The sequence below is a fragment of the Xiphophorus hellerii genome, chromosome 5, assembly GCF_003331165.1.
Source record: "Xiphophorus hellerii strain 12219 chromosome 5, Xiphophorus_hellerii-4.1, whole genome shotgun sequence".
Classification (NCBI taxonomy): domain Eukaryota; kingdom Metazoa; phylum Chordata; class Actinopteri; order Cyprinodontiformes; family Poeciliidae; genus Xiphophorus; species Xiphophorus hellerii.
The window spans coordinates 6,658,054-6,676,031 of NC_045676.1; the positions used below are offsets into that span (position 1 = coordinate 6,658,054).

General features: G+C 37.7%; 1 protein-coding gene across 3 annotated transcripts; it reads left to right on the forward strand.

Moving 5' to 3' along the window:
* Window positions 1-1,082: 1,082 nt before the first annotated feature.
* On the forward strand, window positions 1,083-17,187 carry socs7 (suppressor of cytokine signaling 7). Of its 3 annotated transcripts, none has more exons than XM_032563377.1 (10): window positions 1,083-2,964; window positions 4,578-4,657; window positions 7,775-7,870; window positions 9,366-9,500; window positions 10,549-10,694; window positions 11,483-11,651; window positions 12,111-12,239; window positions 12,454-12,589; window positions 15,686-15,829; window positions 16,689-17,187. In XM_032563377.1, exons 1-9 carry the CDS (start codon window positions 1,568-1,570, stop codon window positions 15,804-15,806), a joined length of 2,409 nt encoding a protein of 802 aa, XP_032419268.1. In that variant the 5' UTR covers window positions 1,083-1,567; the 3' UTR covers window positions 15,807-15,829; window positions 16,689-17,187. The 3 variants fall into 3 exon arrangements, with proteins under 3 accessions (XP_032419268.1, XP_032419269.1, XP_032419267.1); XM_032563376.1 differs by having other exon boundaries at window positions 1,085-2,964; window positions 16,653-17,187; XM_032563378.1 differs by lacking the exon at window positions 9,366-9,500 and having other exon boundaries at window positions 16,653-17,187.
* Window positions 17,188-17,978: the final 791 nt, after the last annotated feature.

The window sequence follows — 17,978 nt, forward strand, 5'->3', positions numbered from 1 at the left end:
AGGAAAACTGTTTATCTTCAGTCATCTGTGGCTACAGTCTATGCTATAACAGAAAGAAAGAGGGCGAGAGGCAGAGTGATTGGCAGCGCTAAGACCCGCCTCCTGGCTCTGATTGGTTATTTTTAGCACTGGAAGAAAGCAAAGGAGATAGATTTTTTCTCAGATTATCTATCTCCTAACATTTTGTCACGAAAGTGACAGTTTTACCAAATATTTAAATGTATATACAGTACAGACTAAAAGTTTGGACACACCTTTTAATTCAATGAGTTTCCTTTATTTTCATGACTATTGACATTGTAGATTCACACTGAAGGCATCAAAACTATGAATAACACATGTGGAAATATGCACTAAACAAAAAAGTGTAAAACAACTGAAAATACCCCTTATATTCTAGTTTCTTCAAAGTAGCAACCTTTTGCTGTGATTACTGCTTTGCACACACTCTGCATTTTCTTGATGAGCTTCAACAGGTAGTCACCTGAAATGGTTTTCACTTCATAGGTGTGCCCTGTCAGGTAAATAAGTGGGATTTCTTGCCTTATAAATAGTCATGAAAATAAAGAAAACCCATTGAATTAGAAGGTGTGTCTAAACTTTTGGTTTGTACTGTATATATTATAAAATGTAATATTTCGATTGCTAATTGAGTTGGTTAGGTCTGAGCTAAATGTTTGGTTTGGAAAAAAGTTTTTGTTTGGAAATTAAATGTTTAGGCTGAGAAAACAAAGATTTAGTTTGGAACTAAATATTTTATTTTCAACTAAATATTTAGGTACAATATAAATGTTTATATAGGAACTAAATATTTAGACTCCTAATTAAATATTTAATTTGAAAGCTACATATGTATTTTGCAAACTAAATGTTTCAAACAAAATAAATGCAAAATAAATATTTATTTTGGGAGCTAAATACTTAGAAACTAAACGTTTAGCTTCCAAACTAAATATTTAACTGGTGAATTAAATATTTAATTTGGAACTCTGAAATTAATAATTGTATGAATAACATAGTAAAAATACGACTTAAAAAAATTAACACCCATATTTTTTTCTTCATGACAGGCGAAATAAATCAAATTGTTATTTTTTTCACTTCACCCCACACTGATGCAATAACATTTAACTGTGATAAATGTTATTAATAATAGTAATAAAATCAGCTGTGATGCTGAACCAGAGTCAGTTTGTGGTTCCCATCATCGTTGCTGATCTGGATGCTGAGCCGAGCGGGTGGGGCCTGGCTCGGTTCAGAGACAGACTGTGCTCACTGACCGGAGACTCCTCCAGCTTTTTATTTCTCCAGCCCAAAATCAAACTGCATGTGTGACCCAAGGTCGGCCTGCTGCTGCTGGACCGAAGCTGCAGTCATTTTCCCGATCAGCCACAGATGGATGTTGCTCTGTCCTAAAGGAGGAGGAAGCGAAGGATAAAAAAAACCCACATTTGTTGGCATTTTCGCAGGAAAGGCATGACTCTTTATTTATTGTAAGGACGACATCTCCGCTGTTAGCAATGCGAAGCGCCTTGTGATTTTCATTTCGCGATCCTGTCAAATAATTATGAACAACGCGCAAGATATGTCGCCCGATTTCGTGTTGATGCGCCTTGTGTCCGCAGCCGAGGAGGACCGCTTGGAGGGAGAAAACGGGAATTTGCCGACGGGAGGAGTGGTGGTCGGGCTGGGGAAGGATGTCCTGGCTTACAGCGGCGTTAAATCGGCTTTGGATATCAGCCGAGATCCGACGGAGACGGCGGGGCTGGAGCATCCCAGCAGCCTCCTGAACAAAGGCCAGCCCAGCAGTGACACCACGGCGGCACCTGACAGCGGGGGAACGGAGGGCCGGGCCCCGCAGAGCTCCATGGACCCCCAGGGGTTCGACTTTGTCCCCAGCCCCGGCCTGCGACCGCAGCTGCTTGTCTTCTCCAATATAATGCGCAACGGAGATGGGATTTTGGATTTAGACCGTCGGGATGCGCTGGAATTGGGCCCAGCTGTTAACAACAACAACAACACCCCGAGTCCTGGAGACGTCGAGCGGCACCACGACCTGCTGGATCAGAGACCATCAACCTTGCAGTCTTCCGCCGATTCATCTGCGGAGAGTCCGGGATCTGCCGAGATGTGCCACCGGCATCGATTCATCACCAACCCCCACAACTGGCCCCTATTATCGGACAGATCCGGACCCCTTCCCGGAGGGGACTCTAGGGGCCAAGAGGACGCCGTGTTTGAGTTGGCAAGGCGGTTTGGTGAGCTAGGGGTCGAACCCAGGATGCTGTTTAAAGGAGCTGAGCTGCCGCAGTGCTCCTGCCAGGGCGCACAGGGTTCGGTAGATGGACAAGCAGAACCAAGAGACGACCCAACCGAGACCAGCGATGCCCTTTTGGTCCTGGAGGGGCTGGGGAGCAGAGGCATTAATGGCTTGGGTATAGAGGAGTGTCCAGAGGTTGGGTTGGATGATGAAAACGGACACGGTGAGTTTTTACTCAAAAGGAAACGGGAAATAATCCATAAGATGTCCGGGACTTTCTCCATCAGCAGCTTCCAAGTGGAACTGAGGACACAGATCGAAAAGATGGGCCTGCCGACGACCCAAGCAGGTTCTGAAGGTTCTCCTCAGGTTTTAGCTAAGTCATCGACACCTGCCCAGAACTCACCTTGGACCACCATGCCAAACCCAAGCCAAGCTTCTACGCCCAGAAGAGCGAAGCGGTGCACCAGTGCGCCCCGGACTCCCACCTACCGGGGTGCAGGTGGAGAGAAAACGTTCAAAGTTCCGGGGAAGTCCAAAAAGAACTCGTTAAAGACCCGATTGAGTAAACTGTTCCGGACTAAAAGCTGCAGTGGGTCGAATCACATCCTGGACAAGAGACCCTCGGTGTCTTATTCAGTGTCCTCAGCCATGAGTCTGGTGGACATGGAAGGTGGATCTGGAGCCGAGCAGGATGCCGACAGGTGGGAAACCTTTGACATACTTTATAATTAAATCAGATTATTGGAATCTTTTTATCGCTGGTAAAAACAGAAACAACACATGTCCAAATATACAGAGTAGTAGGGGTGGACTATCTTCCTAAAAAACATCACGATATAAGCTAGTCCATATCATAATTATTGATTATTTTTTTGTTTTAAAAAGTTTGAAATATTACTAAGGACTAACCAGCGACGTTAGCTTTCCTGTTTTATCCATAGTTTTCACTCCAGCCGTTGTTGTTTAATTTTTAAGCAGTTGGTGGGGAAACCTGAAACTGCTGCTGCAACTGGCTGTTGCTAGGTAACCAAAGAGTGAGTGAGTTGCTAGGTAACCAAAGAGTCATTCCGTCAACTTAGCTAGCCAGGAGAGTTTGAGCAGCTCTTCCCTTTGTTTACATCTCCCAGAATGCTGTGTGGTTCTGGATCGGAATTCAGTGAAATTCTTGGTTATTGATCACGTGTCTTATTGTAACATCTTGTTATTGATTTATTGTCCATCCCTATACAGAGTAGTCTCCAGTTTAGAAAATGAGACTTTATCCTTTTAAATAAAACATAATGGAAGACCCCAAATTACACATTAAACACAACAGGTTTTTACAAAATTGGAGCCTGAAACATAGGGACAGACAAAAAGATTTAAGGTTTGTAGTGATTACTAGAGTTAGATGTAACAAAAGTCTGGAGTCATCATATTTCAGTTATTTACACTTTTACTTAAAATTTCAGACGTTTAAAGAAGTATTACACAGGAAACAAAGCTAGAAGAAGACTGTGACACATACGATGTTCTATATACTCAAAGACGGACATTTGAAGCATTTCTAGCCAATGTAGCTTTCTGATATAAACATATAGTAGTATACAAAGCAAAACATGATTACATTAATCTGACTAAGTGTTCATTTAAATAATTGTCAACTAATTTAGTAATCTATTAATTGTTAATTGGAGTATACTCAATAAAAGCCATTTGCTGAAAAAAAAACACAAATTCACCATAATTACATAGTAATTAAGTCAAAGCTGTGCAAAATATATGTATATGTTGCATTTAATTAAGACGAAACCTTCCTTGTCTGTTCTACACAAAACTCCTCAAGTTCACATTCACTAAAGAAATGCTCTGCTATTATATTTTAACCATTAAGATGTTTATTTTCTTATTTAAAAAAAAAATTGAATTATTTGTTTATTTGCTTGTTTAATGTGTTTCTAATGTTGCATAAAAAGGCTTAAGTGGTTAGATTAAAAAAATCGTTTAAACCTGCCGTTCTTTGTCCAGTTAGCTGATTAATTGTAATCCACAGTATAATTTAGTACTAAAACTATTATTTGTTGCAGCCATATGTATAAATGATTAATTTTTATTTTATTTTCCAGACTGATTTACTTTTCGATTTGGTAGTTAATCTGACTGAAAATGCAGTTCATGTTGCACAGTGGAGGAACATAAAATATTGGTGGTGTATCTTATTTTCCCCACTGTCAAAACAAACAAAAACAAACAAATTTCCTCAGGGTATGCAGACCTTTTCAACATTTTATTGTCATGTCCTTCTGTTTCTCCCGTGTGGATGGCTGACGTGCAGCCACAGGGAACCCAGACTGACCAGGGCCCACAGTGCCTTCTCCCCTGCCTCCCTCTCTGCCTCCCTCTCAACTTTCACTGGTAAGAACTACTTCATAAATTTCAATATTTAACTTAAAGAAACGTTATTATAAAAATAATGCAATAATGCCCCTGAATGAGTTTATACTTTGATTTTACGCTTCTGCAGGCATCCACCAAGAATAGAGAGATCAATCTGTGTTTGCTGTCAATCTAGGTGCACATATTGTGGCGCTATTTGACATTTTGAAAATAATTTTGCTTAATTTCAAAAAGTCTCTCGTTTTTCGTGCTAGCTTGGCCGTAGCGAAGTTGGTTTATTTGCATCACAGGAGTCACATCATCAACAACCGGATGTTTCCACTGGAGCAAACCAAAGAAGCAAAGAAGACGACAGGATGTAATTAGAGGATAATGACAAATTGGGTGAACAAACTAATTCGCCTGTGACTTTAATTGCGTTTTGATTTAATGGAAACACTGCAATAGCAAAATTTGACATCAGCAGTTGCTACATGCGAAAACATTAAAGTTTCAGGAATTATATTTTCACATGCTAGTCCACAGATGCAGAGACTATGAATAGAAGAACTTCCACGGAACGTAAAAGCACATTTTTTGAAAATATTTTATTTTATATTTAAGTTCATTTCTCTTCATTTTCTGCTTTCTTTCTAAGAAAGCAAAAAAAAAAAAACCCAACATTGATTAAAATTGGATTTGGATTCTTTAAGTGCGATCACCCAGCCCTACTTGAGTATCAGTTTAATGTTCCTGTTAGAAACTGGTTTTTAGGACTCAGTTTGGATAGTTTCTTTTAGTGTGCTGACAGTATCATTACTAAAATAATGCTGTGAGAGGAGGAATCAAACATACAACAAATAAAAATACAATATTTAAGACCTGTGAAGTAAAAATTGTTTTATTATTTCTCTTAACAATTTTATTTAATTCTTTTATTCATTTAACCACATTAGTATTGTTCAACCTGTTAGAGTATGTAGGCTAGAAAGTTTCTGCAGAACCGGTCAGAAGGGTCCCTGCAGCAACTGCAGCAGGCTGATGGTGACTAATGCATCACCATACATACCACAGCAAGGCACCAGTATTTGTTAACAGATAAGAACAGATAGTTTAGATAATTATAGTTATTATTATTACTATTATAGTGTGATGGAATAAGCCCTGAGTCTTAACAAGTTTCTCTATGGAATATCAGAGTTTTAAGAAATTGATGCACTTGCTGGATATTCTGGTTTGACAATGTTCTTGTTATGCAAAATTGTTCCATTAGCAAACCTGATTTTTGGAAACTCACATATTTGAACAAGAAGATGTTTATCATCCAAAGAGTTAACTGAAACAGGAGTGACCACATTGTGTAACATAAGTTCTATATATTGTGAGGACTTGCAGCTCCAAATCAGAACTCAGAGCAGCTCACTGCTGTGTTGTTCTCCGTCTGCAAACAAAATAAAGCTTTGCTCTTTGCCATTTTCCAGAGTCTCAGCCTGATCTGTTATCACACAGATTTGGTCCACAGACCAGTCCACTTGGGAATCAGAAGTCGAATCTACAATAAATCCAACAATGTATAATCTAGGACATAATATAGATACAAATCATCACAGCCTTTAGCTGACCCGATCATTTCCCCACTGCAGCTGGTGCAAAAGGATTTAGGACAAATGTAAAAGTGACGAGGAAGCTTGTAGCTCAGCATAAAAAGCTATTTGCTCTCTGCTTGCTTCAGCATCAAAGTGCTGCCTCACATTACTTCACATTCATGTTTCAGCCGAGTGTTTCTGTGTATTAATCAAAACTTCATTCATCATTAATGTCTGCTTTATTCAAACTTTTATTCTACAGCACAGAATTTCACATTACTCAGTTGTCTTGGAATCTGCAGAGCCATGGTGTTCAAAGAGCGGTCCGGTGGCCATTTGTGGCCCTCGGAATGATTCCGGGCGGCCCTTTATCACAGTTTAAGAACAGAAATACATTTGTTTTAAAATCTTGAAATGGAAAATGTGAGGTGCAAAGCAAAATATTCACCCATGTTTTTGCTTTGAATTTAATTTATTAGTAATAAAAACCAAAAACATCCAGTGGCTTTTAACCAAAACGCAGATTTAGCCGTGTCCATTAAAAACACTCAGCAAAGAAAAAGCAAAACTGAGCCACATTGTGTTCTTGTTGCTAAAAAGACACAAAAGAAATCCAGAAAAACATGGATATGGTTTGCTGTTTCCCTTGTCTAAAGAAATATGACTGACACATAATATTTGTATGAAATAAAGTATTTTATAATATTATGACATAAAATATAGAATATTTTATCCACATATATTTTATTGACATAAAATATAGAATATTTTATGTTATGATTTTTTTAATTAAATAAAAATATTGTGTTTAGTTTGTTGATTAAGCAAGTAAAAATAATAACAACGTATTTACAATTCTAAAAAAAAAAAATACTAAAAATATTATGGCACCCAGGATACTTTCAGCTTGACATTTTTGGCAACCCATACAAAATTTGGACACTACAGCTCTAGATGGCGTCCTGGAAGCAATGCATTCTGGGAATTCATACCAGCTTGAGTTAAGGGTCAATGATTGATCTTATAACAATGTTTTCCAACCTGTGGCATTATTTCTACACGCTAGTGAAACGAGATAAATGGAAGGGTATGGAGCTATATTGGGGCCATAAAGTTTGTTCAAAATAAAATAAAATAAAACCGAAAAAAATTTTGAAACTGAAATTATTTTTGAAACAGAAAAAAAAAATTAAGACCAAGATCATGAATCATGAAATTGCAAGTCACATGAGCTAATGCTAAACCGAGCTAACCTGTAGAGAATAATAATGGATGAGATTACATTTGATTGGTTTTACTGCTCCTATCAGTTGATTTGAGTTTTTCCTGGCTATAAAACCGTCTCCAACAAGCAAAATTTCACTGAGGTAAAGTCAGTCTGAATCATTTCGATTAGTCTGTTCTTTATTGGAGTGGTTTGAGCTAATTCACTCAGTAAACGTCCTGCCTGGTTCTGCTTTAAGGGGCATAATGGACAAACACCAACATTAATTTTATTTTCTGTTTGTCCTGTTTCCTGTCCCTCTTTGTTTCTAAGCTTTTCCTCCCATTTGCCACTTTGTGTCCCCAGGCGAAACAGTTTCTCTGGTGGATGTGGATATTTCTCTACGAGGGTCGAAAACGTCGCATCCTCCAGCTCCTCCACGCCGAAGCCTCAGTCTGCTGGGTAAACTTTTTTTTTCTTATCCACGCAGTAGTCATGGCAAATCAAGTAATAAAAAAAGGCTTAATTGTAGGATCTGTATTTAAAAAAGAGGAAGCCCAGACAGGTGTGTGTGTGTGAGGTGCCTTTTATTAAGTTACACAGTAAAACACTGACAGCAATAATTTGGTTTATTTAGTCATAAAGACAAAATGTAGATGTCAATTTTTAAAAATTATATTTTCACCATGTATTTCATAAATGTCTAAATATGTAGTTCACCATCTAAATATTTAGCTTACAAAATAGATATTTAACTTGAAATTAAATATTTAGTCAGGAAACAAAATATTTAGTTTGCAAAATAAATATTTAGTACCCAAAGAAATACTTAACATGGAGCTAAATAGCTAAGTTTCAAAGTAAATATTTAATTTGAAATCTAAATATTTAGTTCACAAACTAAACAGTCAGTTTAGTTTGTAAACTAACTAAACTAACAAGTAATTGTTACTTTACAAATTAACAATTTAGTTTACAAACTAGTCATTTTAAAAAATTAAATATTTAGCTGGTGAGTTAAATATTTAGTTTGGAAATTTGGCATTAATACATGTAGGAATAAGATGCTGAAAATATGACTTTGAGAAATGAACACCTACGTTTTTTTTATGACTAAATAAATCAAATTATTGCTGTTCATTTTTTGTCGTGTGATGGTACAAATGGCACTCCACAGTTTTCATTTTAATCTTTCTATCTCTACCAAAGTCAAATTCAAAAATACTTTATTGATCCCAAAGTGAAATTAAACATTAGTATGCGTAGATAGCGTGACATTAAATAAATGGACGTCGGTCCATCATTTATCCCGTCACTTGATTTATATACAGGGCGGCCTTACCAGGTGGCGGCGGTAATGTTTCCTTTATTTTTTTGCCAACTAACAAAGAAGGGACTTAGGTCACTGCGCATGCGCCAACAATGGCGCTAAGTGTAGCACTTCTAGCTAGATAGCGAGTGTCCTCCGATTTTTAGCCCTCGGTTTTTCTCTTAAACTTAAATATAAGTGAGGGAGCTGGAGCAAGTAAGAAAACAAAAACTTTTCACATTTATGAATAATTAAATATATAAAGAATTCTCAATATATGTATAAATAAATATACGTTTTTGTATTTTTGTAGTAGGTAGATCATTTTGACTTGGTAATTTTTGTAAGTAGTTCGTATCGCATGCGGGCTGCGTTGTTCTCTTTGAGAGCTTGGAAACATCTCAGTCAGTTCAGTCCGCCATGTGAGAATGGACAGACTGGGGCACAACCAGGATCATCCATCTAAACCGGCAGGCTAGACATTAGCAGTAGAAGAGCTGCTGGTAATATAAAGATATAAAGAATATAAAGAAGGCACCTCCTTTCTTTTCTTTTCCTAATGTCGACTGCTGTTGTTTTTCTTCATTTTTCCCACTTTTTTGTCTTTTTATCCCCTTCCCTGATCTTTCCCTGTTGTCATTCCTCCAGATGACATAGCGGGGCCTCAACCGGGGCCTTTCCTAGTTAGTATTTTGGGCGCCTCCCTGCAGTCTCTCCCTCTTCCTCACCCTCCTCTTCCTCCTCCCTCCCACTCCACCATCCAGCACAGTCTCAGCCTCAATGGTAAGACGTCTATGATGGGAAAAATCCTCTAACTTCACGTCTAAATAACATAATATGCAGAAAATGTACAGTTGAAACAGTTTATTAAAAAGAACTCCCCCTTTTTCTGACTGATTATTCGATTATTCAGATAACCATCAACCAATGTAGTAATCGATTAATTGTTAATTGGAGTATACATGCTCAAAAAACACCAGAACAAATAACAGAGCAGTAATTAAAACAAAATTGTTCAAAAAATGTATATATTTTTATTTTACATTAAAGATTAAAAAATGTGTAATTGTTTTAGCTTCACCTGATAGAAATTCTGTAAAATTTAAGCAACTTTTACTATCCAATTATCAATCTGTTAATCGAAAATTAATCAGCAGATTATCTTTACATTGTATTTATGTGAAATCAAGCAGAAAGTGTAGATGCATCCTTTGCTACAAATTATTAATCACTCACAGAAGGAATATTATGCTATTGGATTTTAGGCAACATAATATTTATTTAATCATTTAAAATTTAATTATTTGTTTTTTCCATCTTTTAATGTTTTTTTAATATTGTATTAAAAAAAGGCTTAAATGTTTAAAACCTGCAGAATGTGCCAATTTTTCAGTTAATCGTCAGAAATATCAATTACTAAAATAATCGTAAGTTGAAGGCCTGGTCTGAAGTCAAATCTACTTTAGGTCAGATAGAATCACAAAATTATTTATTTTTGCTAAATTTCACAATAACGATAGAAAGAATATGTTAAAGATTTGTTTATTAATGTGTTCTAAATCACATTAATGATTTGTTAACTTTTAAATCGATTACTAAAACAATTGGTAGTTGCGAGCCTAGTATGAAGTTAAACTTCTTTTGTTTCAGGTCAATTAGAGTCACGACAATTATTTCTTTTTGCTAAATGCCATACTAACAATAGATAGAATAGAATATGTTCCAAATGTATTAATTTATCCAAAAATCAGACATTAATGGATCATGTGTCTTTGTATTGATTTGCATGTAAACCTTAAAATGCCTCATTTTCTACGTTCTCCTGACTCAGATGCCTTTTTCCGGGCCCTTCCTCATTCGAATCCTTTGCCGTCGGACGCCACTCCACCAACGAGACGGGCTGCTCCTCCGGTGCTGTGTGCGCTGCGGCGATCCGAAGCCAGCAACTTCACAGCCAGTCTGAGAGAGCTGGAGAAGGTCAGGCTTTTTGTTCAAAAACTAGAACTAGACTTTTTCTGCGTCAGTGCAGCTGTTCTGGGAAGGCCTCAGAGGTTTGTTAAAGAACATTAGAGAACAAACAGCAACAGGAATCCCAAAAAGACAGGCAGAGTAGGGTGGAAGCTGAGGAAAGGTTTAAGCTTTGAACATATTTTTTCAGTCATAAAACAGATAAACATTTAGCATAAAATTTCTAGCAATCAAATTATGGTTAAAATATTAACAGGTGGATGATGGGGGCAACTTGAATAAAATAAAAAAATTTCCTTGAAAAATTCACAAATTTTGAAATTATTCAAAATGTTCTAGAAAGAATATGGGACTTTTCAAACTCAGAAATTTCCACTTTTTTTCTCAGAAATATCTGAGCTTAATCTAAAACCTTTTTGAGTTTCTTTCTAGCAAATTTTCAACTTTTAAAACTCAGAAATGTCCTTGTTTTTTTTCTGAATTTTTTGGCAGAATTGTACTCCTCTTATTTTTTTTATATCCACAACGGCCCTATTATGCTGTAGTACATATATACCTAAAACTTGTTTTATTTTTTCTTCCAAGAGACAATTGTACAATGAATAGTTTATCTTGTTTATGTAGACATACCTGGCGTATTTTCCACCCATGTACCATGACTACCGCTCCTTTGCCCTCTCATGTAAAAGTTTCTGCCAGTCAGTTTCCACTATCAGGTTCTTTCTGCAGAATGATAGACAGAAGCAGAGAAGCTCTTACTGTTCTGCTGGGTGGATTGCTGGTGTCTCTGCTTGCAGTGCGGCTGGTACTGGGGTCCTATGAACTGGGAAGACGCTGAGGTGAAGCTGAAGGGTAAACTCGACGGATCGTTTTTGGTCCGAGACAGTTCTGACCCCAGATACATCCTGAGCCTGAGCTTCAGGTCGCAGGGAGTCACACACCACACGCGCATGGAGCACTATCGAGGTAAGAAACACTCACAGTCATGCAGCGTTTCAAGAAATCTGCTCCATAAACCTCAATCTTCATGATTGGGACTTGATAAAAAATTTAAACGCGTTAATTGAATGTTTGTACGATTTTGCTGGTCAATAAATCGTCCCAGTAGGGATTGCGATAAACAATAATATTGTTGTTGTCACACCGTTTTCAAGTAATATTTTGATAATAATGCAACTTCGCCCTGTCAGAGACACTAAGTCCTAATCTGAAGATGAATCCTTTTCTTCATCATTCTTCCATTGTTTACTGTAATAATTTCCAATTTAAGCCCCCTCTCAAAGTTAAGAGTTCGACAAGCTAACATAAACATGAAACACTCCTGTCTTCCAAATTCAGTTAAAGTTTTTATATTTTCCATATATTTGTCGCCTCAGTCTGAAACTGTTCCTTAAAGGTTTGTCTAAAGCTTCTTTCTGCTTCCAGGGACATTCAGCCTGTGGTGTCATCCGAAGTTCGAGGACCGCTGCCATTCTGTGGTGGAATTCATTGAGCGCGCCATCATGCACTCCAAGAACGGCAAATTCCTCTACTTCCTCCGCTCCAGAGTCCCAGGTAAAGAAACAAAGCAGCAGATCTCCCTCTACGTCTAGATATGAACACTGGGCCAGTTGAGCGCCCTAAACAGAAATGCAACTCGCGAGCATCTTCCCGTATCTGTGCTAATGACCAGCAGAGCTCATTAGCACAGATCAATCCAGTGGGGGATTAGAATTTGACTTTGTTAGCAGAATGATGTTGACTGTTTGTGTTTTTTTGTTTTTTTCAGGGCTCCCACCAACTCCAGTTCAGCTCCTGTATCCTGTATCCCGCTTCAGCAACGTGAAGTCCTTGCAGCACCTCTGTCGCTTCTGCATTCGGCAAATAGTCCGCATCGACCACATCCAAGAGCTTCCACTGCCCAGGTAACGTTCATCTAAGGCTCAATATTTTGGCTTCATTTAAATTTTAAAAACTGACTTGTGACCACAAACTTGACCTGCACCTTTAAGCTTTAAATCAAATTTGTTTATGGTTTGTGAACACAGCATGCCAAACATTACCAGTTTACTGCAACAACACTCTTCAGAGTGGACGCCTGTACTGAGAGAATACTTTAATTTAGTTAGTTAAATGACCGACGGGCTTAAAATTTTCCCGTCATTTAAAAAAATAACCGGTTAAACACGGAAAATATTCCGTTAATACGACCTCTGCTCTACATGTAGCCGAATATCCAGGAAAGCAGATACAATCTTATGCATTTTGTCCTTTCATCCACACAAAAACTGCACTTAACATCACTAAAAATTATTATTTACAAAAACTCCAACCAAAGTGGAGATCTGAGAAAACTCTGTATTTGTGTTTGTGTGTTTACATTGGAAAACTGTGATTTAGAGTCAACATGCGCCAAGTTATCCACATACTAGCCTTGACACAATTCCCAGTAGACATCGTTTTGTGTTTAATTAACTTTATATTTCAATATGCTAATTAAAAGTAGATAAATATAGACGCGTCTATATTTCAATTAAATAAATCATTAGATTCTGTGTTTGAGTCACTTTCCTACTTCCTAATGGGCTCTTTGCACCTGCCGCGCTGACGACACAACCGCATGCGCAAATGCGGCTCTCTTTTTTCCGCTTTGAGTTACCATGACAGCTAGAAAAGACAAAGTCGTATTTCAGACGCAAATAAAACAATATTATGAACATTGTTGTCTTCCTAATATAATGGGCTTTTAAGGTTTCATGGATTTCCAAGCGGTCCTGAATTAAGAAGACGATGGCTTGTAAATATTCGTCGCTACCAGTTAAAGCTAACGCCGCACAGCAAAGTTTACAGCCTTCACTTCACTCCGGATCAGCTTCTTCAGCCTAAAGAAGAAGGTAAAGGAGCCTCCTGTGTTATTTCCATGGAATCACTTCTGTACTCAGCCTGAAAGAGCGAGTTTACGGGAACGAGAGAGCAGACTAGAGCCAGACAGCCGAGCAACTGATCTGCCTGTACACACTGCTGTAAACACCGTCCTGCTTCACAAGAAGAATGCAAAACTAATAAAGCGAAGTAACACGGAGACCTTAAGGAACACGGCCATATTTTTCTAAAAGCAACAACTTTGAACCTGAACCGTCAGCTGAAACTCACCTTCGTATCTGTGAACGTATAACGAGGCGAACATGTTAAAACCTTTCTCCAGCTTACTTGTCGGGGCTTCGGATCGATGTACATCATTAATTGTTACCTTGGACAAGCCCTGCAAACACCCAGTGTAAAGAGCCTTTTTCAATAGATTGGAAACGATTGAGCCGCTTTTCCCCGAACGTGGAAGTTGAGGTGCAAAGAGCCCATTTCTCTTTTAAATGTGCTAGGTCAGTGGTTCCCAAAGTGTGGGGCGCACCCCCTAGGGCAGGGGTGTCCAAACTTTTTGCAAAGAGGGCCAGATTTGATCAAGTGAAGATGCCCGGGGGCCAATAGTTTGTTCGGACATTTTTTAACTACAAAAGTTTCATGCAAATACACTCTGTTATAAAACTATTTTCATTGTCACAATTATCTTTATCTTTCAAATGACAAAAAAATAAGCCACTCAGGCAGATGAGAACAACTCTAAAAACACAAATTCTGCAATTCTTTCATATCTGGAGAGTCAGATAACATTGAACAAACTGTATGAAATACCTTAAATTTACATGAGTTTAAAAATATCTTTGCCTCAAGAACATTTTAAACAGGAGTTATAAGTAATGCAAAGTTGTCTGTTATTATTAAATCTTAAAACAAGTTAATTTTGCTCTTGTCATTTACAACATCTTTCAGAAAGTAATAGTTTGTGTCACATCTACAGGTTCATAACATCAACAGTAATAACCAAATCTTACTCAAGAGTTTAATAAAAATAAATGCCATAAATCCAAGTGCATAAATGTTCTTTTGGCTCTTCACTGTTGATAGTGACAGATGTTATCGTTCAAAATACTCAATTTCATGTCCTCAGCTCTCCGTGCCACACTGTTACGTGCCAGGCAAACATTCACAAATTCTTGCTTCTTCTCAGGGCAAATGTTCTCCACCATTTTCATAACACAGTCTTTGATAAATGTATCTTCAGTAAAAGGTTTGCCATGTTTAGCTATTAACATGGCCACTTCGTAGCTTGCTTTGGTGGTATTTTCTTTTGACTCAGGCCTGCGTGAAGAATTGCTGTTGTGATGCCAGTGCAGCTTGGAGTTGCTTCACTTTTTCAGCACGGTCACTCCCTGTTAGCTTGTTGTATGCGTTAGCATGTTTAGTCTGGTAGTGTCTCTTTACGTTGAACAAGGCAACCGTCTCACAAATTAGACAAGCACAATTGCCTTGATTTTCAGTGAAGAAGTATTGTAATTCCCATCTCTCTTGAAAGCGGCGGCTCTCACTGTCAACTTGTTTTCTTTGCAGTGGCAGAAATGAGCGGAGAGCGGTTCGCTGCACGAAGGCAGACTGATAGTATTAAAGTGGTACTGCCACCATTTGGTGAAAGGAGGAATTACAGTTTCAAGTTTTATGATTTATTTATTCTGTTTGACAGTGCAGGCGGGCTATAAATAATACATTATAAGACCGAAGCTGCGGGCCATATGAAATCTGACCGCGGGCCGTGATTGGCCCCCGGGCCGGACTTTGGACATGCCTGCCCTAGGGGGTGCGCGGGAAGCGGTATGGATGAATGAAAAAAAAAAAAAACAGTTACACAAAAGTGTTTCACTGTAAAGACGGTTTGTAGTTTGTTTTGTTGCAACCTGAAGTGTGAAATAAACTTCAGTGGAGTTTGAAAACAAAATATGTGTTTAGGTTTATGTCTGGTTGAACGATGTGTGCGCCCAGTTGATCTTCTTTTCCTTTTTTGTGCGGGATTTTATTGTAATCCATAGGGGGGCCCAGAAAATCTTTGGGAACCACTGTGCTAGGTGAAACTATTTTTGCCAGTAAAAAGTCCTGATGAATTTTTTTTTCTTCTTTTTTTGTGTCTTTTTAAGATCACTGATCTCCTACCTTAGTAAGTTTTATTACTACGACCCTGAGGAGGAGATGTATCTGTCAATCAATAGCATCCGGAGGATCGTAGCAGCAGAGCAGGAGGCCAACCCGCAGACGTAGCAGCATACATATCCTAACCCAAAGTGAGTTATTTAATTTTTGTTGAATGTGTTTTTTTGTGTGTAACAAAATAGTTTGGGGGATTTTTTTGTTATCACATTAGCCTGTAATTCAGGCAAACCTCCATCATTCTCTGAGTAGAGGTTGCAATTTGTTATAGTTAATACAAAATTAAATACACAAAATAAAGTAGTTAAATTGATAGTCAACAAGTTGACGCTTTTCAGTTAAAATTAAACTGACTAATTTAATTTATGATAAATGTAAACAAATAAATGGAACTACAGAGCTGACCATGAAGTGTCAATCATTACAAATCTTTGCTTGTTAAAACATTTCTGCTCTCTTTATTCCAGTGTTGATATGAACAGCTTAATTTTTTGAACACATCAGCATCAAATTATTATCCGTAGTAGGAATTTGAAATGATTGTACAAAAGAATCACAGATTTAAGGTTGTAAGCTTTGCTACCTTTTAAATTACTTTTTTCTCGTAGTTTTACAACTTTCTTTTGGTCCTCTTGCATCTTTAACCTACTAATATTGCAACTTTACTGTGATAATATCTTGATTTTATTCTCATAATTTAACAAAAATCTTAGTCTGCCCATAATACTCCGTCATATTTAAAAGATTATGTAGTTCTTTATTCGTTAAAACAATACCAAAGTTCACAAGATGTTCAACTTTCCTGGTTGAATCCTGGTTTTTGGATTGAAAATATTGCTGATTTGGTTGATATGTAGTTTGATTAAAAGCAATTAATTCATTACAGGCTCATTAAAAATGTTAATCAAGTTCATTGACTAATACTGAGATATTTTTGTCTCCACTCACTGCCTGCAGGTCTCTAATGGAGGATTTATCTGCGCTGTTCTGCAGGTCTTCCAGCATCGGTCTCTGGAAGAGCGTATACAGCCAAACTGGAACAGACTCTACGTACGCAGCTCATCGCTTTCTGGAGAAAAATGATGGAAAAACCCCCCCCTGCTGTTTCTAAATCAGAAGAACTAAGAGAAAAGTTACTGACAGAAACTAAAAGAGCCTCGGTCAGCTCTGCTTTCCTGTTTCCTGAACCAGTTTGACTTTTAAAACATGATTCACTGGTCGATTTGTATAACTGTTGTTCCAAGGTAAAGGCCTTGTTTTTCTTTCTATTTTGTAAAAACCTGGGATTTTGGATTTAGAGATGCCAGCAGGATAGAAACGTACCTCGAGGCAAGCCAAGCCGGCCACCAGCACTGACAAGAAAACCTCAGACCTCTCCGGAAGACGGGTTCCTGCTTTTTGTGGATGCAGTGATCGTTCCTTATGTTGCTGTCAGTCAAACATGGAAAAAAGATGTTATATTTAGGAATAAAGACGCCCCTTCAGCCTCCTGCTTTATCTGCTGTGGTGTTTGCCAATCAAATAGTCATAAACCTACGGAAGCTCAGAGCCGATGTTTTCCACGTGGATTTTTTCAGATGGTTTTCTTGAGATGACGAGTCAATCTGGAGAAAACAAAGCTTGTTTTCTCAACATCACGAGGCGATTGGTGTGTGTTAAATTTGAACCCATCCTACAAATGCATGTCGTTGTGCATGCATGCACTTCTGGAGAAAACCATCGGGACATTATCTCGTTATCTCAAGGAAAGCATTGGAAAATTAACTCATTATCTCGAGAAAACAATCGTGAAAATTAATTTATCAAAGTCAAAGTTTATTTATATAGCACATTTACAACAACTCCAGTTGACCAAAGTGCTTCACAATAGTCACATCACAGGTAGATAAATTCAAATTTGGTAAAAATAATAAGACAATTACAAAATTGGCAAAAAATACCAAAAACTAATGATATGAATAAAAATCTAAACGATTGATGTAAAAAAAAAAACATCGGGAAAACACGGAAAACGTCCGCTCTTAACTTCTGTATAAACCTATAATGTTGCAACACATCTATTTTATCCAGTTATTGAGAATCTTTAGATAAGGATTGTTTTTGTTTTGTTTTTGTACCAGCCAATCTCCTACACTCAAACTGACATGAATTGAAAATACAAATCATGTAAAAATATGGTCAGAATATGTTATAATCAGAAAAAGGCTGAATTGTTTTTGGTATAGTATCAGGTTATCAACCAGATGTTCCAAAATACAAAAGTTTTGTGTTGTGGGTTTAAGG

Bases quoted from the DNA above. Each gene is read 5' to 3' on its own strand.
- socs7 (XM_032563377.1), top strand. From the start codon at position 1,568: ATGAACAACGCGCAAGATATGTCGCCCGATTTCGTGTTGATGCGCCTT. The intron at 7,871-9,365 runs GTAAACTTTTTT...TCATTCCTCCAG, and splicing joins CCGAAGCCTCAGTCTGCTGG to ATGACATAGCGGGGCCTCAA. The intron at 10,695-11,482 runs GTCAGGCTTTTT...CTCTGCTTGCAG, and splicing joins GTCTGAGAGAGCTGGAGAAG to TGCGGCTGGTACTGGGGTCC.